The sequence below is a fragment of the Cetorhinus maximus genome, chromosome 6 (genome assembly GCF_964194155.1).
Source record: "Cetorhinus maximus chromosome 6, sCetMax3.hap1.1, whole genome shotgun sequence".
Taxonomy (NCBI): Eukaryota; Metazoa; Chordata; class Chondrichthyes; order Lamniformes; family Cetorhinidae; genus Cetorhinus; species Cetorhinus maximus.
This window is the reverse complement of record NC_135884.1, coordinates 3,798,768-3,822,117: the sequence shown is the minus strand read 5'-3', so window position 1 is coordinate 3,822,117 and position 23,350 is coordinate 3,798,768. Positions and strand designations below refer to the sequence as shown.

At 47.7% G+C, this 23,350-nt stretch overlaps 1 protein-coding gene across 1 annotated transcript in view; it reads left to right on the top strand.

The window, feature by feature from the left end:
• The window catches only part of LOC144681476 (uncharacterized), an 81,440-nt gene that overhangs the window by 26,785 nt on the left and 31,305 nt on the right, over positions 1–23,350 (top strand). Inside the window, exons 11-20 of the mRNA XM_078543092.1 lie at positions 504–669; positions 2,298–2,372; positions 3,180–3,332; positions 4,351–4,453; positions 6,937–7,036; positions 8,475–8,674; positions 13,628–13,722; positions 15,863–15,949; positions 18,360–18,474; positions 21,698–21,846. Coding sequence (XP_078399218.1) covers positions 504–669; positions 2,298–2,372; positions 3,180–3,332; positions 4,351–4,453; positions 6,937–7,036; positions 8,475–8,674; positions 13,628–13,722; positions 15,863–15,949; positions 18,360–18,474; positions 21,698–21,846 — 1,243 coding nt within the window. The remainder of the gene's footprint in view (positions 1–503; positions 670–2,297; positions 2,373–3,179; positions 3,333–4,350; positions 4,454–6,936; positions 7,037–8,474; positions 8,675–13,627; positions 13,723–15,862; positions 15,950–18,359; positions 18,475–21,697; positions 21,847–23,350) is intronic.

Sequence of the window (23,350 nt, the reverse complement as noted above, 5' to 3'; positions counted from 1 at the left end):
ATGCTCTTCTTCAAAACAACAGCTGAGAGAGCAAGTGGGCTCTCGGTTTAACGTGTCACACCGGAGACGGCATCCCTGACAGTGCAGCACTTCCTCAGCACTGCCTGTGGGAGTCTCAGCCTTGGTTATGTGCTGATGTCTCTGGAGTGAGACTTGAACCCATAAGCTGCAGACTGAGAGGTCAGAGTGCGACGCACTGAGCCCCAACTCAACAGCCAACAACTCAACTGGGAGAAGGAGGGAGGACAGAGGAGAGCTGAGGAACTGCCAAAGAACGAGTGAGGGTTGGATTCGATGCGGCGAGTCTCGATTGCAGAATAGCTGGGATGCAGGGGAGGCAGAAGCTCAAGGTGGGAAAATTAGAGAGGGAAAAATTTGCAGTGGCGCTAATCTTATTAATAAAAGAGAGATACAGAAGCTTCCATTGGGAAGAGAGAGGCTGAGGTGATCCTGTGCGCTCTACCATTGTTTTCAATTGTCTTTTGTGTGTTGAATTTACCCAGACCCATTATCGAGGGTGTGTGTTTGTCTCCGTTTGATGTGAGCCTATGGAAGGTGCCGGTGTGTGAGTGTTGCTGCATAGCTTGTCTGTCTTCCTCTATCTACTACTCCACCCTGGAAGGGATGGTTTGTGCCGACAGTGACGAGTTTCTTCTACTGGGCCTGGAGGTAAGGTCGAAGGTAGATAACAGGAGGAGGCCACTCAGCCCCTCGAGGCCAGTGCACAGGAACAGGAGGAGGCCATTCAGCCCTTTGAAGCCAGTACACAGGAAAAAAAAGGAAATGATTCAGCCCCTTTGACTCGATAACCCTTAATACCCTTATCTCAATAAAAATCCAACCCAGTCCTGAAAATTTCAATTGACCTGCAGCATCTTCAGCATTTTGTGTGGGGGGGTGGGGAGAGAGTTCCAGATTTCCACTCCCCTTTGTGTGAGGAAGTGCTTCCTGACATCACCCCCTGAAAGGCCTGGCTCTTGTTTTAAGGTTCCATCCCCGTGTTCTGGATTCCCCCCCACCAGAGGAAATAGTCTCTATCTACCCAATCAAATCCCTTTACCATTTCAAACAGCTTAGATCACATCTTAATCTTCAGCACTCGAGGGATTATGAGCCTGGTCTGTCCTCATGATTAAACTCAGCCTCAGTATCATTCTAGTGAGTCTGAGCTGCTCCCCATCTCGAGCCAATATCTCCTCCCTGAGGTGCGGGGCCCAGAACTGAACCCGGTTATAAAAGCAAAATACTCCAGAGGTCTGAAATCGAAACAGAAAGTGTTGGAAAAACTCAGCAGGTCTGGCAGCTTCTGTGGAGACAGAATATGAGTTAATGTTTCGAGTCCAATATGACTCTTCTTCAGAACCTGACTCAGTGACTCCAGATGGGGGCCTGTTTAGAGTTTTACATAATGGTGACATCACTTCCACCTCTTTGTATCCCCACCCTCTGGAGATAATGGCCAACATCCCCTCAGCCTTTCTCATGATAGGTTTCCACCTGTCCAGTGATTTCTGTACTCGGGGCCTGAACTCTCTGCTCACCCGCAGTCCTGAGCTTTAAGCATTCAGAAATCACTCTGAGTGAGCTCTCTTCCTCAGGTATGCAGTCGATGATTTCTCACTTCTCCAACACCTCGATTAGATCCACCTCTACACGTAACCGAAATCCCTCAGCCCCCTACTAAATCTCCTCCGCACCCTCTCCAAGGCTCTCGCACCTTTCCTAAAGTGTGGTGCCCGATCCTGGACACAATGCTCCAGATGAGGCCTGACCAACTGTCCTTAAAGGGTTAGCAGGACATCCTTGCTTTTGTACTCGATTCCTCTGTTTATAAAGACGAGGACCCAATGTGCTTTCACTGAGACTTCTCAACTTGTCCTGTCAGCTTCAAACATTTGACTAAGTACAACCCCACCAATTTCTCTGTTCCTGTGCGCTCTACAAAATTGTACCCATGTTTTATTCTTTCATGGGATGTGGGTGTCACTGGCAAGGCCAGCATTTATTGCCCATCCCTAATTGCCCTTGAACTGAGTGGCCTTGCTAGGGCCATTTCAGAGGGCAGTTAAGAGTCAACCATATTGCTGTGGGTCTGGAGTCACATGTAGGCCAGACCGGGGGTAAGGATGGCAGATTCCACACGGGCACCGCCCCATTAATTCTAGGGGCTTCCTTCTGGCAAACATCACTATATCAAGCCAGGTACGGTGTTGTGTGCCCCTCAGGTAGGAGCTGTCTTTGTTAGGGCCCTTTCCTGAGGGATCATAGGGTGAATTTTGACTGTTTACCTTTGACAGGATGGCCGGATACTATTCATGGGCATCGAGGTGGAAAGTGTAAAGTACCATGAGATGCAAGCGCACAAGAGCCCGGTGAGTAACCAGTCTACAGAATGACTTTGGGTGGGATGTAGTGGAGAGTTGCCAATCTTGGTCAAACTCAATCCTGGCCTCCAACTGCCCCTCCCCAACTCCTGCTCTCCCACCGTTAGCCACCTGACATGGCCATCCTAGCAAAGCCCTGCCCATGTGCTGCTGCCATTGGTTGTCCAGCCTTGTGGTGGCCCCGCCTTTCTGTCGTGATTGGAGAGCGAACCAACTTCAGTTCCCAATTGGATGATTCTTGACTCTCAGTCAAGCAGCCTCTTTTCCCCCCTCACTCCAATATATTTGTAAGTCATAAAATGCTTGAAATAATTTTATTTTAAAAACACAATTTTTAAAGGCCTGTAGGAAATTTCTTTTTTTTTCACTTGCAGCAGCATTCTGGAGAATAACTTCAAATTCCTTAAGAATCCAGGCAATGTTGGAGGGCGGCAAACATGATGTAGATTGTGGGATCTTGCTGTGCGCAGGTTGACTGCTGTGTTTCCTGTAGTGAAACAGCGACTGCACTGTGAAAATATTTCATTGGCTGCAAAGCGCTTTGGGAGATCCTAAGATTTTAAAAGGCACTATAGAAATAATTTATTTCTGGTGTCTTATTCAAAAGGTGGCACCTCCGACAGTGCAGCACTCCCTCGGTACTGTATTGGGAGTGTCAGCCATGATTAGGTGTTTGAGTTTCGGGAGTGGGATTTGAACCCATAACTCTCTGACCCGGAGGCGAGAGGGACAGAGATACCCACTGAGATAAGGTTAATGAGAGTTTGTGAATTTTGGGTTTTACCTGTGTTGCAGGTGATCCTGTTAAAGCACGACACAAATCACAGTCAACTACTCAGCATGAGCCAGGAGGCTTCAGAAAAATGTCTAAAGATCTGGAGCCTGCCAAAGTTACAACTGCTCCATGGGGTGCCGATCCCACAAGACACCATCACTTTCTCAAGAATAGTAAGTAAGCCAGGTTGGGGGGGGTCACATATGAGACAGAGAGGCTCTGACCCTGAACCTCTGGAATGTGCAGAGGCCTCAACACAACTCATGGACCTAATGAGGTGAAGCCACCTCTCTCTCTCATGCTGCCTGAAAACCCTTTACATTTCAACTGGGACCCCAAACTCAGCTCCTGATTGGTCACCATGCGCGGAACTTGGTGCTGGTGGGACAGAGTGATTTGTGTGTCTGTACGTGTGTTTGTGAGATGCGTGTGTGTGTGTGTGTGATTTCAGTGTTCGTGTGTGTGTGTGATTTCAGTGTTCGTAAGTGTGTGTGTGTGAGATTACAATGTGTAACGTTTCTGTGTGTGTGATTTCTGCGTCTGTACGTGTGTGCGTGATTTGTGTGTGTGTGTCTGAGAGATTACTGTGTGTGAGATTGCCGTGTGTGTGTGAGATTGCTGTGTGTGTGTGAGATTGCTGTGTGTGTGAGATTGCTGTGTGTGTGAGATTGCCGTGTGTGTGTGAGTTTACTGTGTGGGTGGGTGGGTGTGGGTGTGTGCAATCACTGTGTGTTCGGAGATGTCTGGTCAAGTTTCTGTACCCCCCCCACGCACCTCCCCCCACGCACCTCCCCCCACCCCCTCTCTCCCTCACCCCGCCCCCCCCCCCCCCCAACCCCACCCACATTATCATTAACTGTCTGCATTGCAGATGTCCACTCAGTGACCAACGCTATTGCCTCTGAGTCAAAGTGTCAGGGATGTGAGTCCCACTGCAGAGATTTGAGCCTGTCATCCAGTGACCATCCCATGCAGTACTGAGGGAGTGCAGCACTGTCAAAGATCCATCTTTCAGATGAGATTTAAAACTGAGGCCCCGTTTTTCATTCAGGTCATGTGCTCGGGTCTCTGGAATTGACCTTAAGCCCACGCCATTCTGATTCTGAGGTGAGAGAGGGAGTGCTGAGCCTCAACTGACCCCGACACACAATGACAATAAAGGAGGTTTCTGATCATTTGCTTCTCTTTCAGGCCAGTCAGCTGTGTCTGGGACTCGAGTCTGGATTGATTCTCTTTAGTGATATTGTGACCGCAGACCCCATGTTGCTGCCGTTTCCTCTGAGTTTGTCACAAGGTAGGCAGCTGGGTAAAACGGAGAGAGGGAGCAGGAAAAAGGAGAGGTAAAGCCAAGTTTGGTCTCCTCTGAGCGCTGAGTTTAGGTGAGGTTGTGTGGCAGGGGTGGAGTGGGCAGAAGGGATCAGATTCACTGTTGATGCAGTCACAGTTGAATAGCCAGTGACCATTGTCACCTGTGCAAGGTTTGACGATCATGTTGGTGGTCGTGAATCTGTCCCCAGGTACCAGCCTGGGAAATGTTGTTCTATAATCACACATACCTAATCAACAGGTAAATAATACACCATATCTCTCAATCCCAATTGTCTCTCTATATCCCTCACATTTTCCTTCTCCCCTTAACCCCAACTCTACCCACTTGTCCTGGAACAACATTTCTCCCTTCCTAACAGCACTGTGGGTATACCTACACTGCATGGACTGCAGCAGTTCAAGAAGGAAGCTCACCACCACCTTCTCAAGGGCACCAAGGGATGGGCAATAAATGCTGGCCCAGACAGCGAAGCCCACATCCCATAAATAAATAGAAAAAAGTATGCACTTTAAGAAGAATTCATAATAAGGCTATCTGAAGAAATAGCTGCCTGACCTTTTGTTTCTGTCGATACAATTCACTGGTGGCCTCATTATGAATGTTTGGCTGATCTCCAAGACTCACTCATGGATTAGCTAAGCAGGGGTCTGTTTTCACAGGTGGAAGTGAAGTGTTTACTTTGATTGACATCTTTATGGGGTTATAATAAGTTATTCTTTCATTGAACTGTATCTTTCAATATCTGTATGCTTATTTGAACAAGATTAAGAGGTGCGGAATGAGATAAAGCTTCTTTACTATTGATACTATAATGGAGTGCACCTATGAGATGCCTACCCCCAAAATGGAACTAGCCAAGTTGGGAGTGCATGGTGCGGGCTCATTACCCGCTCCCTCATCCTGCACTGGCGAAAATTGCCGGGGCTGGGAATGGAGGAGGGAATCCCAGCATCGAGTCCCGCCTGCCATTTTATTTTTAAAGCCTCTGGAGTCAGCTGCTCTCCATGAGAATCCTGCCCAGGGTTAACAGGTCAATGTCCTCTCGTCAGAACTGTGGAACACAGGAGAGATTAAATGACAAAAAGGATGATGTTGCAAGACAAAAGTGGGTGGTAACGGAACCCGTAAAGCACGTTGTTGCTAATCATTCCTGACCTCCCCCACACCATCTCTTTTGTTCCTTTTCCCCTTCCGCTACCACACTTCCCGCCCCCACTTCCCTTCCTCTGCGCTTTCCTAAAATCTGTTACATCTTTAACATTTGTCAGTGCTCCAGCTGGAATTGCTGAATCCTGAGACTAGACCAGCCAACTGATCACCTCCCTCTCAGTGAGCTTGACGTTGGCCATCCCTCCCTGAAAGTCACACCCTTGGGGCACAGTGGTTATTTTACTAGAACAGTAGTCCAGAGACTTGAACCGATGCTCTGGACACATGAATTCAAATCCCACCACGTCAGCTGGGGAACTTGCAGGCAGAAGAAGCATGACCACACATTGCTCCTTTTTCAGTGAAACTAAAACTTTGGGGACAGCCATTCCCTGGTTCATTCCCCATGGCAATGCCTCTACCAATCAGAGTCTACTTGCCAACCAATCAGCACTCTCTTCTCATGCAATATAAATTGTTGTTTCCTTTACAACTGGTATTCTTGTGTTATCTGTCCTGGTGAGTGTAAGACAAAAAGCTTTGGCAGCGTGTGTCTTTTTGCAGCAATACTCAAGTTCTGTACAACCAAACGACTGTTTCTTTTGCAACAAAAACAAAAATAGCTGGAAAAACTCAGCAGGTCTGACAGCATCTGCGGAGAGGAACACAGTTAACGTTTCGAGTCCGAATGACTCTTCATCAGAACTAAAGAATAGAGAAATGAGGTGAAATATAAGCTGGTTGAGGGGGGTGGGATAGGTAGAGCTGGATAGAGGGTCAATAATAGGTGGAGGCAAAGAAGAGATTGTCAAAGATGTCATAGACAAAAGGACAAAGGGGTGTAGACAGTGGTGATAATCACCCCTCAACACCCCTTTGTCCTTTTGTCTCTGATATCTTTGGCAATCTCTTCTTTACCTCCACCTATCACTGGCCCTCTATCCAGCTCTACCTGTCCCACCCCCCCTCAACCAGCTTATATTTCACCTCATTTCTCTATTCCCTTAGTTCTGTTGAAGGGTCACACGGACTCGAAATGTTAACTGTGTTCCTCTCCGCAGATGCTGTCAGACCTGCTGAGTTTTTCCAGCTATTTTTGTTTTTGTTTCAGATTTCCAGCATCCGCAGTATTTTGCTTTTATCTGACTATATTTCTTTTGCTTTTAGTAAGGCACATCACACCAACTTCCTCTCAAAGGACAATTAGGGATTAGCAATAAATACTGACCTTTCCAGTAATGTCCACGTCCTGTCGATGAATAAATTTTAAAAAATAAATAAATTCTCTGTTGCTTTAGATGTTAAAAGTGAGTCGGAGGTGAAGCGGGGAATTGAACAGACAGGCAGGGCAGTGATTACTGATGCTTGCCCCAAACAAAACATCTTCCTAAGCTGCAGGTAAGTGCAGACACCAGACACTCCCCACGTCAATGGCTGCATTTACCACCCCGCCCCCACCCCCCCACCCCAAGGGAGACACACTGAGCAAGTAGACCAGCAACAACACCATGCATTTATATAGTGCCTTTCACCTCCTGGTGCTTCACAGCGTTAAATCAGCCACAATGTGCCACTGAGTCACATAAGGCGATATTAGGACAGGTGACCAAAAGTTTGGTCAAGGGGGTAGGTCTTAAGGATCTTAAATGAAGAGAGAGGGGTAGAGAGTGGAAAGGTTTAGGAAGGGAATTCCAGGGTTTAGGGCCCAGGCAGCTGACGGCATGGCCGCCAATGGCGGAGCGATGAAGTTCCCTGCTTAAGACTGTGAAATACGTTAGTCTGTTGAGATAAGAATGATAATGTGTCACGGAGCCATATAGAATAGGAGTGACCGAGTTTCTGGCCTTGCCTATGGAAAGTAGGGAGTTGTCCTGATGTTCCTCAGCTCTGTTGGGCTTGGGAAGGAATCAATCAGGCGGGCAGGATTCCTGCTCCCAATCATTATCCAATGAAGTGGGTGAACATTGACTAGTGATGGCATTGGCCACGATTGATCAGGTGGTTGACTGGATGCAAAGAACAGTTTCTGGTGACCAAACCTACCCGAGGAACCATCCCATCGCGGCTTAAGGAGAGCAAAAGTAACTGATAGAAAATTGGAGGGAAGCCAACCCCAGACAATAAAATGGATGCCAAAATTAGAGAATGTTGCAAAGATCCAACTTTGCAAAGGAAGAATTTCCTAGCGTTATACAGAGTGACATGGAATGTTCAGCACAGGAACAGGTCATTAGGCCCAGTTAGTACACACTGGTATTTACAGCACACACAAGCCTCCTCTCACCCTTAACTTTATCCAGCCTATCAACATATCCTTCCAATCCTTTCTCCCTCATGTGTTTATCCAGCTTCCCCTTAAATGTATCTACACTATTCTCCTCAACCACTCCCCATGGGAGCGAGTTCCATATTCCCCTCACTCTCTGGGTAAAGAAGTTTCTCCTGAATTCCCAGTTGGATTTTATTAATGATTATCCTATTTTTACGATCCCCAGTTTTGGGTCTCCCCACAAGTAGAAATGTTTTCTCTATTTCTGATCTATCAAACCCCTTCGAAGTTTTGAAGACCTCTCTTGGTTCAAGAGGAAAGAGCTGCAGCTTTTTCTGATAATTATAACCTTTCAATTCTGGTATCGTTCTCGTAAATCATTTTTTTCACTCACTCTAGTGCCTCAAACATGGAGACTAAAATCTACACAATACTCCAAAGTTCTATATGAGTTTTACACAACCTCTCTGCTTTGACATTCTTGTAGGATTGAGCTCCCAGAGCTTTGGTTGCTTCTTTGTATGGCTTTATTAACCCTTCATTCTGAATCTTATTGACTTGTTGCAGTGGTGACGATGTGATAAAAATCTGGGATGTGTACGGTGCTCTTCTGACTGAGTTTGTTCTGGATCATACGCTCACCTTTGCATGTTTCCTCAATAACCGTGGCGACATACTGATTGGCTTCAAGGACCACCTCTTCCTGATACCTCACAACAAACTGACGATTGACATCAAGGATGATGGGTCTGATAATTCAGCCAAAGGTACGTCCTCTCGCTCCGGTGAAACGCAAGGGAATTGGCCATGAGTGTCACAGCAGATCCTCAGGTGGATGGGGTTGGGGCGGGGGGTGGGGTTGGGGCGTGGTGAGTGGGGGGAAGAGGGAACTTTATGCTGGGCCTGACTATTCTCTGTTGGGGAGAGAAATGAGGAGAAATGATTTCAGCAGAGGCCTGGAACATATTACCTGAAAGAGTCTTGGAATAAGATGCGAAGCAGCTTTCAGAAGGCAATTGGATGTGCACTGGAGGAGGACTAACTTGCAGGGTTATGGAGGAAAAAGCTGGGGAGTGAGACTAACTGGACAGCTCTTTCAAAGAGCTAGCAGAGGCACATTGGACTGAATGGCCTCATGCTGTGCTGTACGTTTCTATGATAAGAGAAGGACGACCAGCTCTCGCTGATAGCCATTCAATGTCTCCCTCTCTCTCCCCTACACTCTTCAGGCTCTTCTTACCCGTCTGTGGGCATTGAGCATGAGGGCCACCCTGCTCCACTGAGCCAGCTGCTAAGGGATGTACCAGAGAGGCTTGTAGGCGTTTGTGCAGATCCTATGGAAAGATTGGAAGGTCAGGGAGGGCTGTTAGTGTTTGGAATTCTCCCCTCCGCGAGCAATGGAGGCTGGGTCATTGAATATATTCAAGGCTGAGTTAGACGGATTTTTGTTCGACAAGAGAGTCCAGAGTTTTGGGAGACAGGCAGGAAAGTCAAGTTCAGGCCACAATCATGTCAGCTGTGATCTTACTGAATGGTGGAGCTGGCTCGAGGGGCTGAATGGCCTACTTCTGCTCCTAATTTGTATGTTCTTATGAAGTGGAGAATCAAAGGCTCCATCCCAATTCTTCAGGGCACATTGTGTTGATGCAGTGTGCCCACAATGAGCCTCTGTGAAACACATTGGGTGGGATTGTCCCAGATTTGCATTATGTGCGGTAGTGGGCAGGATAAACAACATTTTACCCGCTGGCCGCAATGGCGGCTTTTTGTGCTGTATCGTCCCATTCCTGGCAGTCCATTCCATTCTATTAATTATGCATTGATGGGAAACATGCCGGATCGCTGGCAGGTGGGCTTGGATTTTCTCACCATGCCATGATCTCAGCGCTTTCTTGCTCTGGGCGCCATACTCAAAGCGCACCAGAGCGCAGCCTACTTCATGTCTACAGAGCAGGACTGCTCCAGGCGACAGCTGGCCCTGAAAGCAAAGAAGACGGCAGCCCCCAAATTTAGTGACTCCTTTCTGGGGCACCCTCTGGACGCAGTAGAAGGCCGCCATGATGTCCTCTACCCCCTCTCTGGCTGTAGGAGGTCTACCAGAGTCACCGACCCGGCCTGGGAGGCAGTGACAAAGGAGGTCAGCCATTCAGTGCAGGAAGAGGATGAACCCTCTTATCCTTTCCACTAGGGTAAGTCAACCACTGCATCACTCTCAACTCACAAACCCATCACACATTCACAGGGATCTCACACCTCAAGGGACAGCACCACTAACTCTCACACACACCCTCACATCTCCGTCAGGCTCATACCCTCTGGAGCTCCCGTCCTCATCCCGTCCATGGCTCCGCTCACCACACAAACATTCCACACAGTGCCATGTGTCCTGCTCACACTTTCTCCACCTGTTTTCATGCAGGAGAAGCTGGCTCACATCAGCAGGGAGAGGCCCCACATTGGGGGTGGAGTGGCCCACATTAGGCCCTTCACTCACTTTGAGGAGAGTGCCATCGCGCTGACTGGTGAGGATGTGGGCCATGCCTGCGGTGACGGTGAGGTCGGCGTTGAACACCCACGTGATGAACCTGCACCACATCATCCCTCCCTCTACACAACTGCGAGTGCTCTCTCTCCTGCTTTTGACTCTGCTGCCATGCGCTAATTATCTCTACCTCGGTTCACAGGGAGCTCTGCCGATGGACTGACACCCTCAGCCAGCCAGTCCCTCAGCTCCATCCACATCCTCACTGTGGACAGGCATTGAACAGCATGAAATTCCTGTTTTTGTTTTTCTATATTCTAATGGCAAGGCCATTTCAGAGGGCAGTTAAGAGTTAACCACATTCCTGTGGATCTGGAGTGACATGTAGGCCAGACCAGGTAAGGACAGCAGATTTCCTTCCCTAAAGGACATTAGTGAACCAGATGGGTTTTTACAACAATCGACAATGGTTTCTAATTCCAGATTTTTTATTGAATTCAAATTCCACCATCTGTTGTGGCAGGATTCGAACCCAGGTACCCCAGGAACTGGTGCTGCCTGGGAGTGTGACCAGTGGGTGGGCAGAGATGCAGGTCAGGCTCAGATGGACAACCGAAAGAGAACCCCAGCAGGCAGCATTGAAAATGCTCGGGACATTGAGATGAGTGCGATGGGGGAGCGATCCGTGTGCCTGGGAGAAGCTTGTACGAGTCTCCGAAAGGCCCTGCCCCACACACACACTTCTCCCTCCAGAATCATTGGTGGTCTGGCTGTGTGCAGCTGAACAGATAGTGGGTGGGGGATGCAGGGAGAGGACTCGCAAAGCCTGTAAATGAAGCTAAAAGGCACAATTACACATTACTCAATGAAAGCAAATGTATTTTCAGGTTATAAAGTGACAACATGTGTTCACCTGTGCAACCACTTGTCATCAGAAATTCTTGACTTTTCTAGGTCTACCACTTCCTTTAGGTGCTGCCCTGACATCCGCAGCAGGGGTGGAGACAGCCTGTGCAATGGTTGGCCCTGTTGCCTCTGATAACTTCGGCGTGGGTCCTCTGGAGAGCCAACGCCTTGAGGGCCCCGGTTTGCTTTGGCTGTCCTCCTGTGGGTCTGCTGCTCCCGCTGTGGTGACAGGACAATGTTGAAGGGGGAGTCACAGGCAAAAGAGACTCAGAGGGAGAGGACAGCCCCTGAAATTCCTGAGTGGATGACCACTCAGGGGTGTCCAGCTGCCGCTCCTGCTCCCTTCGGGTGCCCGGGGGCCCCAGCCTGACTCGCAGAGGGAAATGAGCATCTGGAGGGATGTCGAGGTGCCCCATGTCCCTCTTGCGTTGCCACTGCAGGAACTCACCCACGGCGGCCGTGATGCGAGTGCAGGTCTGCGCGCATCTCCACGTTTTGCTGGACCAGGGTCTCCATTGGGTCCGCCATCCTTCCCATGGAGACCTCCATATGCACATGTGTGGGCACCACTTCATCAGAGAGTGGGCAGACACACTCCTCCTCGCGTGTCTCTCTGTTGAGGGCTTCCAACAGCTCTGCGTGATGTTCCCTCGCCTTCTACTGACTCTTCAGGATGAGTTGGAAGGCCGAATCCAGAGGCTTGTCATCTGACTCGGACCTCACAGATACCTCTTCCCCATCAGTCCTCCGAGTGCCGGGAGCTCGGCTGAACCTGCCTCCTCCTGCTGTGGACACATATCTGTGCGGTAACCACCAGATTGTGAACCCAAGCCTGCTCTAGATCTAGGTCCCACTGAGGGGTGTGTCTCTGCGCTGGTGCAGGGTGTGGGTAAGCGCTGTGACAGGTCTTCCAGGATTCTTATTTCCAGCTCTTCAATGGAGGGGGTGTCCTCTTGGCTGGTTTCCACCATTACCCTCGTCAGCTCACCACAGAGCCCGGAGAATACCCGAAAATAAATTACATAAGAGATTGTTCAGATGTCTTTGGAAATTCCATTTTCCCTTCTCATCTCTGCGTCACAATATTGAACCAAAGCTCTGCTGATAAAACTACAATTAACCTAATGTCACTCACCGTTATTGATCTGCAAATCATCACAGCAGCTTCAAGTGGGGGGCATTTGCAAAGCATTGTTAGTTGCACAAAAAATGCAGCTAATCCTCCAAAAGGCATAATGCAGGAGAGTGAATGTGTTGAATGGCAGAGCTGTCTTGACAGGCTGGATAACTCATCTCAATGTCCCGAGCATTTTCAATGCTGCCTGCTGGGGTCCTCTTTCAGTTGACCTGCATCTCCGCCCACCCACTGGTCACACTCCCAGGCAGCACCAGTTCCTGGGGTACCTGGGTTCGAATCCTCCCACAGCAGATGGTGGAATTTGAATTCAATAAAAAAACCTGGAATTAGAAACCATTCTCAAAACCCATCTGATTCACTAATGTCCTTTAGGGAAGGAAATCTGCCGTCCTTACCTGGTCTGGCCTACATGTGACTCCAGACCCACAGCAACGTGGTTGACTCTTAACTGCCCCTCTGAAATGGCCTAGCCATTAGAATATAGAAAAGACAAAAACAGGAATTTCATGCTGTTCAATGCCTGTCCACAGTGAGGCAGACATAACATCATAACAAGGAGGGGCAAGAATAGGTTATCCAGCCTGAGAAGACAGCTCTGCCATTCAACACATTCACTCTCCTGCATTATGCCTTTTGGAGTATTAGCTGCATTTTTTGTGCAACTAACAACGCTTTGCAAATGCCCCCCCACATGAAGTTGCTATGATGATTTGCAGATCAATAACGGTGAGTGACATTAGGTTAATTGTAGTTTTATCAGCAGAGATTTGGCTCAATATTGTGATGCAGAGATGAGAAGGGAAAATGGAATTTCCAAAGACATTCAGAACAATCTCTTGTGTTAATTATTTTCGGGCATTTCCCGGGCTCTGTGGTGAGCTGACGAGGGTAATGGTGGAGATCAGCAGCCCCCCATCTCCCCCCACCGTGTAAGATGCTGGTGTGTAGAATAATTGGCCTCCTTCTCTGCTGTAATCATTATATAATTCTGAAGGCAGTAATGCTTGGCTTGGAGCTTGTACAAGCTTATGGGTGGCTGGAAAGAGTGAGGGTGGTAACGTGTTCCCCGTGGATGGATCCTGCGGGAGATCAGTGATCCCTGCTCCAGGATTTGGTCGAAGCTGAATGGGGTGAGTTGGGTTTTTCAGGCTTTCTCAATGCTCACCCAGCTGCTCTCTGTTTCCCTGACATTAGAATCCAGTATTTATGAGGATCCAGCGATTAAATATGAACTCAAGGACTCTGTGCAGCGGCAGGTAGAATCTCAGCTGGATCTGGACTCCTATTTGGTAGGTCAGAGGTTCTGTGAATTGTTTGCAGTCTCATTTTCCAAAGACGAGACATGTAATAATCTTCCGACTATTTTTTCCATTCCTTTGTTTTCGGGATGTGTGCTGATGGCCAAGGCTGATATTTATTGCCCATTTCCCAGTTACCATCAGGAGGTGGTATTGAGCCTTTTAACTGAGTCACATAACTAAACCCATGTCAGAAGGCAGGAAAGAGCAAACCACTTTGGTGGGGGGCTGGAGTCACGTATAGGCTGAGGCAGGTATCCTTAAAGGGACACTACTGAACAACAATCAGACAGCATCATGATCTGTTTTACTGAGCTGTACCTGTCCAGGGAGTGTTTGATGGGGACAGTGTAGGGGGAGCTTTACTCTGTATCTAACCCCGTGCTGTACCTGTCCTGGGAGTGTTTGATGGGGACAGTGTAGAGGGAGCTTTACTCTGTATCTAACCCCGTGCTGTACCTATCCTGGGAGTGTTTGATGGGGACAGTGTAGAGGGAGTTTTACTCTGTAACTAACCCCGTGCTGTACCTGTCCTGGGAGTGTTTGATGAGGACGGTGTAGAGGGAGCTTTACTCTGTATCTAACCCCGTGCTGTACCTGTCCTGGGAGTGTTTGATGGAGACAGTGTAGAGGGAGATTTACTCTGTATCTAACCCCGTGCTGTACCTGTCCTGGGAGTGTTTGATGAGGACAGTGTAGAGGGAGTTTTACTCTGTAACTAACCCCGTGCTGTACCTGTCCTGGGAGTGTTTGATGAGGACGGTGTAGAGGGAGTTTTACTCTGTATCTAACCCCGTGCTGTACCTGTCCTGGGAGTGTTTGATTGGGACAGTGTAGAGGGAGCTTTACTCTGTATCTAACCCCGTGCTGTACCTGTCCTGGGAGTGTTTGATGGAGACAGTGTAGAGGGAGCTTTACTCTGTATCTAACCCCGTGCTGTACCTGTCCTGGGAGTGTTTGATGGAGACAGTGTAGAGGGAGCTTTACTCTGTATCTAACCCCGTGCTGTACCTGTCCTGGGAGTGTTTGATGGAGACAGTGTAGAGGGAGATTTACTCTGTATCTAACCCCGTGCTGTACCTGTCCTGGGAGTGTTTGATGGAGACAGTGTAGAGGGAGATTTACTCTGTATCTAACCCCGTGCTGTACCTGTCCTGGGAGTGTTTGATGGGTACAGTGTAGAGGGAGTTTTACTCTGTATCTAACCCCGTGCTGTACCTGTCCTGGGAGTGTTTGATGGGGACAGTGTAGAGGGAGTTTTACTCTGTATCTAACCCCGTGCTGTACCTGTCCTGGGAGTGTTTGATGGGGACAGTGTAGAGGGAGTTTTACTCTGTATCTAACCCCGTGCTGTACCTGTCCTGGGAGTGTTTGATGGGGACAGTGTAGAGGGAGTTTTACTCTGTATTTAACCCTGTGCTGTACCTGTCCTGGGAGTGTTTGATGCTGATGGCTGTCTGTGTTGGGATGATATTGCGCTTTCCACCATGAAGACCCCTCAGCATGATTCCCATTTCAAGAAAATGCCTCCTCCTCCGCAACCACTGTGTTGGCCTCAGTTTGGTGGTTGCTATCAACCTGATTACCCTGGGTTGATGGAGGGCCAGCTGTTTTTGCTGCTCCTGTTCCTGCATCTAGAACCAATGCTGGAATATTCCTGGAAGGACATTAAGCAATGGGAGATTGGAGCTCGATTATGGTTTCCCCTGCATCCTCCACTATCCCTTCATTTTCCAATGGTGACAGCTGACTGCACCCACACTTAGAGACCAGTTTGCTGCTGGCCTGAGACCAGTTGTTGTTCTGGAGCTACCCTTGGATTTTTCGATGGGATGGTGAAGATGGAGATTTACTTATCATGGAACTTGTCCACCTGAGAGACCCAGTGACTTCAGGAGGGGAGGGGAGCTGAGGGGGGTGATGAAAATCAATGGGATAGATTTCTAAAAAATTCAGCAATGCCTGCTACCAATTCCCAATTCCCAACAGGAATGTTATGGAGTTCTGGGCAGAGCTTGCCTGAATATTCCCTTGCCAGGGAAAGAGCCCCTCATTCCCAGTGGTTGGAAGGAACGCAAACCTCTGGTCCATGAAGCACTTGTCTGCTTCGCTAAACTCTTTATCTTTGCAGGTCCCTTTCAAGAATTTGAATTTCGAAGGAAGTGAGATCTTCTCAATCAGCTCAGGAAAGGAATCAGATCTGGGAGATACGGAATCCGTAAGTGGGATTTTTCGGCCTTGTCTTTCTGAGGTTCAGATGTCATCTTGGTTCCCTCTCACCCTTTCCGGGTCACAAGGTCACATGGGCTCAGACTCTGCTCCCCATTCAAAATCTTTAAGAAAAAAACAACCAAAATAAAGTCCACGTTCTCTTGGCCCAATCTGATTATAGACCACTCCCAGTCTATGAAATACATGCCAGCTGTTGAATATAGGAAACAATAAGCCTCAGCCATTTGACAGTGGGGGTCTTCCTGATTCCCAAAGAGCTGGATTTTCCTTGTAGTAGCTTCCTTCACAGGCGATCGCTGCAGCATGGGATTGCGAGCTGGGATTGCCATTTTCATCATTTCCTAACTCTCTTTTAACACTGCTGGTTAATAGCTTGGGTTCCCGCCTGTGAAGGAAGCTGCTACATAGTAAATACGACCCTGGTGGGCATGGCAGGGTGAGGGGGTGACACTGACCCAGCCTCTCCCTCCAGAGGAACATAAGCAATAGGAGCAGGAGGAGGCTATTCGGCCCCTTGAGCCTGCTGGGCCATTCAATAAGGCCATGGCTGTTCTTTGAAACCAACTTCATTTTCCTACCCTACCCCCACATCCCTCGATTCCCCTTGGCGCCCAAAAATCTATTGATTTCAGTTTTGAATAGTTATGACAACACCCATAGCCCTCTGGGATGGAGAAGTCCAAAGATTGACAACCCTCTCTTGAAGTTTCTCTTCATGTGAGTCCTCCCTCCTCCCTGTCCCCACCTTACCCTGAGGATGTGACCTCCTAAACCAGGGGGAAACAGCCTCTCAACGTTGACCCTGTCAAGCCTCTGTTTCAATGAGGTCACCTCTCATTCCTCTAAACTCCAGGGAATACCAGCCCAGTTTCCTCAGTCACCCATCATAGGACAATCCCTCTCATCCCAGCAATCAGTCTCCTGGACCTTCAGCGCACCCACTCCAAGGCAAGTATGTCCTTCCGAAGATGAGGAGAGCGGGCACTGTTAGAGCGCACAGCGTAATGGGCGGGCTCCTCCACACAGGCCAACGTGGCACCAGCAGGATGACCTCTGATATTCGATACAATTAGAACAAGCAGAAGCCTTCAATGGAGCTTCACTTTAAATGGTGGGCTCTGGATGGGTCAAGGACCTTTTATGGCTCATCGCCCATCTCTGATGCAGTTCTGTGTCAGCAAGGCGTCGCCATTCCAAGTAGGAAGAGTAAAAGAGAAGAAATGGGACTGCAAAGGATGGAAATACACAGCCCATCAATCCATCAACATCTGCAACATCTGGAAAGACAAGAGGTTGGTTGGTGTTTTGGGCCCAGCTTCTGGGTGTGTGCATAGCACTCCGTCCATTCGCAGTCAGAAGGTCATCAGTGAAACATCTGGTCCAGAGACTTGCATCCCATAATGCAGCACTCCTGCAGTCAGTGCTGAGAGACCACTGCACGCTGGCTGAGGGAACGCTCGCTGGGGAATATGGAACACAGGGCCAAAGCCTCAGGATAGGGGCCAAACGTTCAGGACTGAGATGAGAAGAAATTTCTTGACTCAAAGGGTTGTGAATCTTTGAACTTCTCTACCACAGAGGGTTGTGGAGGATTCATTGTTGAATAGAGTTAAGGCTGGGATAGACAGAAATTTGGCCTCTCAGGGGATTACAGGACATGGGGAGTAGGTGGGAAAATGGAGCTGAAGCTCAAGATCAGCCATGGTCGTATTGAATGGCGGAGCAGACTCATAAAGCCGAATGGTCTACTCCTGCTTGTATTTGTTGTGTTCTGGAGGGTCAGTACTGAGGGAGTGCTGCACTGTCAGAGGGTCAGTACTGAGGGAGTGCTGCACTGTCAGAGGGTCAGTACTGAGGGAGTGCTGCATTGTCAGAGGGTCAGTACTGAGGGAGTGCTGCATTGTCAGAGGGTCAGTACTGAGGGAGTGCTGCATTGTCAGAGGGTCAGTATTGAGGGAGTGCTGCACTGTCAGAGGGTCAGTACTGAGGGAGTGCTGCACTGTCAGAGGGTCAGTACTGAGGGAGTGCTGCACTGTCAGAGGGTCAGTACTGAGGGAGTGCTGCATTGTCAGAGGGTCAGTATTGAGGGAGTGCTGCACTGTCAGAGGGTCAGTACTGAGGGAGTGCTGCACTGTCAGAGGGTTAGTATTGAGGGAGTGCTGCACTGTCAGAGGGTCAGTACTGAGGGAGTGCTGCACTGTCGGAGGGTCAGTGTTAATGGATACTAATCCATAGAGTTCCCCGTGACCCAGCACTAATGGATACTAGCCCATCAAGTACTTCCTGAATAGTATGGATAGACAATCAGAGGGGAAGGTCCTAGAGGAATATATAGAGACAATTAAACTGATAAATGCCAGAGAACCTCCTGAGATCCAAACTGTTTCATCTTTCAGCTGTTGAATGAGTATGTACCAGCTTCAACTGGAATCTACAACTCCCCGGCTAGCTCTGTTGTGTCGTTGGAGATCTATTGCCTCACACCAGGACCCGACCTGGACAATGAAGAAGGTAAGGGATTCCCTGCCCTCACACTGTGCCCATGCTGGACTGGACTGAACTGGTCTGTAGGGCTGAAGTGACCTCACTTGTGCGCTTGGCACAATCTGCAAGAAAGATTGGAGGCCATTCAGCCCATCAAACTTGTCTTTCTAGCGGATCATGGATGAGCAATACCTGAATTCCATTGACCCACCTGTGTTCCATAACCCTTAATACTCTCTTTATGTAACAAAAATGGACTAACTTCAGTCTGAGACATTCATTGACCCTCCCCTATCCCCCCGCCCTCCCCCTTCCCCACGCCAAGCTTTAGAGAGAATTCCACTTCCCCCTGTCTGAAGAAGAATGTCTTGTTAAAATTATTTCTGGAACGAAGAAAGTTTGGATGAAGATTAGAAGAAAGAGAGGTAACCTTCCTGAAACATATCAGATAGGGCTGAACAGGGTAGATGCTGAGAGGATGTTTCCCCAGGTGGGAGAGTCAAGAACTAGACTCAGTCTCTTGGGATAAGGAACAGCTATTTAGGACTGAGGTGAGGAGATTTGGAATTCTCTACTCCACAGAGCTGTACATACAGAGTTATTGCATATATTTAAGACTGGGATTGATAGATTTTGGTACTCTAAGGAAATTGAGGGACATAGGGATTGGGTGGGAAACTAGAGTTGAGGTTGAAGATCAGACATGATCGTATTGAACAGCAGAGCAGGCTTGAGGGGCCGAATGGCCTACTCATGCCCCTATTTCTCATAATTATCTAATTTTAAAATTTATACCCCTTGTTTTGGGAGTGTTTGATGGGGACAGTGAAGAGGGAGCTTCACTCTGTATCTAACCCCGTGCTGTACCTGTCCTGAGAGTGAAACATAGAAACATAGAAAATAGAAGCAGGAGCTGCAAAACTGCACACAATACTCCAGGTGTGGTCTCTCCAAGGCCCTGTACAGCTGCAGTAAGACATCCTTGCTCCTGTACTTAAGTCCTCTCGCAATGAAGGCCAACATACCATTTGCCTTCTTAACTGTTTGCTGCATATGCATGCTTGCTTTCAGTGATTGGTGTACAAGGACACCCAGGTCCCTTTGTACATCAACATTTCCCAATCTAATCACCATTTAAATAATACTCTGCCATTCTGTTTTTCCTACCCTTATCCATGTTATACTGCACCTGCCATGTATTTGCCCACTTACTCAACCTGTCTAAATCACCTTGAAGCTTCTTAACATCCTCCTCACCACTCTCATTACCACCAAGCTTTGTGTCATTAGCAAACTTGGAAATATTACATTTGGTTCCCTCATCCAAATCATTGATATATATTGTGAATAGCTGGGGCCCAAGCACTGATCCCTGCGGTACCCCACTAGTCACTGCCTGCCACTCCGAAAAATACCCATTTATCCCCACTCTCTGTTTCCTGTCTGCTAACCAATTCTCAATCCATGCCAATATATTACCCCCCAATCCCATGTGGTTTAATTTTACACACTAACCTCTTATGTGGGACTTTATCAAAAGCTTTCTGAAAATCCAAATACACCACATCCACTGGTTCTCCCTTATCTATTCTGCTAGTTATGTCCTCAAAAAACTCCAGTAGGTTTGCCAAACATGATTTCCCTTTCATAAATCCATGCTGACTTTGTCCAATCCTCTTGATATTTTCTAAGTGTCCTGTTATCACATCCTTTATAATAGACTCTAGCATTTTCCCTACTACTGAGGTTAGGGTAACCGAACAGTAATTCACTGTTTTCTCCCTCCCTCCTTTTTTAAATAGTGGGGTTACATTTGCCACCCTCCAATCTGCCGGGATTGTTCCAGAATCTACAGAGTTTTGGAAGATGATAACCAACACACACACTATTTCCGTGGCCACCTCCTTTAGTACCCTGGGATGTAGATTATCAGGCCCTGGGGAACTTTTGGCTTTCAGTCCCATTAATTTCTCCAACACTTTTTTTTTGGTAATACTAATTTCCTTCAATTCCTTCTTCTCACTAGACCCTCCATTCCCTTGCATTTCTGGGAAGTTATTTGTGTCTTCCTCCATCAAGACAGAACTAAAGTAGTTGTTTAATTGCTTTTCCATTTCCTTGTTCTCTATTATAAATTCTCCTGCTTCAGACTGTAAGGGACCTACATTTGTCTTCACCAATCTTTTTCTTCTTATATACTAATAGAAGCTCTTATAGTCCGCTTTTATGTTCCTTGCAAGTTTACTCTCGTATTTTTTTTTCCCCTCTTAATCAATCTCTTGGTCCTCCTTTGCTGAATTCTAAACTGCTTCCAATCCTCAGGCTTGTTACTTTTTCTAGCAACTTTATATGATTCCTCTGTGGATCTAATACCGTCCTTAATTTCTTTTGTTAGCCATGGTTGGGCCACTTTTCCTGTTGTGTTTCCTTTTTTGCGCCAGAGAGGAATGTGGAACTGTTACAATGCATAGATTCGTTCCTTAAATATTAGCCATTGCCCATTCACTGTCATGCCTTTTAATGAAGTTCCCCAATCTATCTTAGCCAACTCATGTCTCAAACCTTCATAGTTTCCTTTGTTTAGATTTAGGACCCTAGTTTCGGATTGGACTACTTCATTTTCCAACCTAAGGAAGAATTCTATCATGTTATGGTCACTGATATGGGGACAGTGTAGAGGGAGCTTTACTCTGTATCTAACCCCATACTGTACCTGTCCTGGGAGTGTTTGACGGGGACAGTGTAGAGGGAGCTTTACTCTGTATCTAACCCCGTGCTGTACCTGTCCTGGGAGTGTTTGACGGGGACCGTGTGGAGGGAGCTTTACTCTGTATCTAACCCCGTGCTGTACCTGTCCTGGTAGTGTTTGATGGAGACAGTGTAGAGGGAGCTTTACTCTGTATCTAACCCCGTGCTGTACCTGTCCTGGTAGTGTTTGATGGAGACAGTGTAGAGGGAGCTTTACTCTGTATCTAACCCCGTGCTGTACCTGTCCTGGGAGTGTTTGATGGGTACAGTGTAGAGGGAGCTTTACTCTGTATCTAACCCCGTGCTGTACCTGTCCTGGGAGTGTTTGGTGGGGACAGTATAGAGGAAGGTTTACTCTTTATCTATTTTCCTTTGTCTTCATGTGATGTCCCTCACCTGAGGGAACAGTTCATTGTTAATAAGAGATGATGAAGATTGGAACATTGTGTGTAGGGCTGAGTCTGTCACATGCAGTTCATTTACACTCTGCCTTGTCCCACAGGCGATAGGTCGATGATACAGCTATGTTATGAGGACTCAAATTGGCCCCTGCCTTTTACCCCTGAGCTACTCATGCCGCAAGTTAGTCACTCAGTTGTTGACACCTCCTTTCCAGAGCAAATGACAGAACAGGCAACAGCGCAGAGTGAGGTGAGTACACGAGAAATAAGTTGAGTGCCCATTGCTGTGTCACTACTAAGCATGCAGGATCCACAGCTCAGTCCTGCAGTGCTGAGTGGGTGGTGGGAGTCCTGCTGTGTAGCATCTGTATGGCCTCTCCTTTCTCTGTTGACCCCTAGCTACCCTCTCGCATATCACAGGAGTCAGCATTTGAAATGGACTCTTTTCATTGAATTCAGGGTTGTTACGGCACAACACAGGGTTACATTGGGTATACTGCACAGAAACAGGCCATTTGGCCCAACCAGCCCATGCTGCTATGGATGCTTCACTCGAGCCTCCTTCCATCTTTCCTCATCTAAACATATCAGTTGGGACTGTTTTCCTTGGAGAAGAGAACGTTGAGAGGAGATTTGATAGAGGTTTTCAAAATCATGAGGGGTCTGGACAGAGCAGACAGGGAGAAACAGTTCCCAGTGAGTGGAAGGTTTGAGAACCAGAGGGCACAGATTTAAAGTAATTGGCCAAAGAAGCAAAAGCGATATGAGGGGAAACTTTGTCACGCAGCGAGTGGTTAGGATCTGGAATGCGCTGCCTGAGAGTGTGGATGAGGCAGGTTCAATCGAGGCTTTCAAGAGGGAATTGGGTTATTATCTGAAATGGAAGAATGTGCAGGGTTATAGGGGGAGAAAGCAGAGGAATGGCGTTGGGTGAATTGCTCATTCAGAGAGCTAGCGTAGATATATTGGGCCAAACCTCTTCTGTGTTGTAACCATTCTGTGTTTCTGTAATATGGACACTGTTAAGACCACAGCCGGTGTTAATTGCTGTGCCAACCAAATCCCAGAGGGAAACTTGGCTTATGGGCCACAACATTTTTTTTTGTATTCTGAAAAATGAGAAGAAGATGTACCGATCTCAGCAGCAAGAGGTCCAATAACACTTCTGGGACTTTAAAAATGAGAAGTAAAAGTTTACAAGAATAAAAGAAAACTTAAGCACACAAGGTTACAGGTGCACAATTAAGGTTAATCTTACAAACATTCCTTCCAAAAAGACTTCACTTGGTCAAACCCACAAGTGAACTTCTTCCAGGCAACACTCCCTTATAGATATTTAACTACACAAAACCCAATGTTATTACCCAAGGCAATGCTGTAGCTTCAATAAAGACCTACCACATGACCTGTAACTCACTTCCACTCAGCTGTGGAATCCAAATTTCAGAATAAAACTGCTTTTAGCAGCCCGACACTTTTCTGGCTTGACTGGATGGGTGCTTCGAAGAACATCTCCTTCCAGCCAAGAGCTAACAGCTCCCAACTCAGCTTCAGATGCTCATCTCACAGCTCAAACAGCAGATTCAGCTATATCTTATTCCAAACACCCACAAATGCAAACACAAGTTACTTAAACTATCTTATATCCTTCTATAAACTATCTTATATGCTTCAGTATATGAGGAGTTGTGAATGACACTGAACACTGTGCAGTCATCAGCCAACATCCCCAGGCCTGACCTTACGATAGGTGG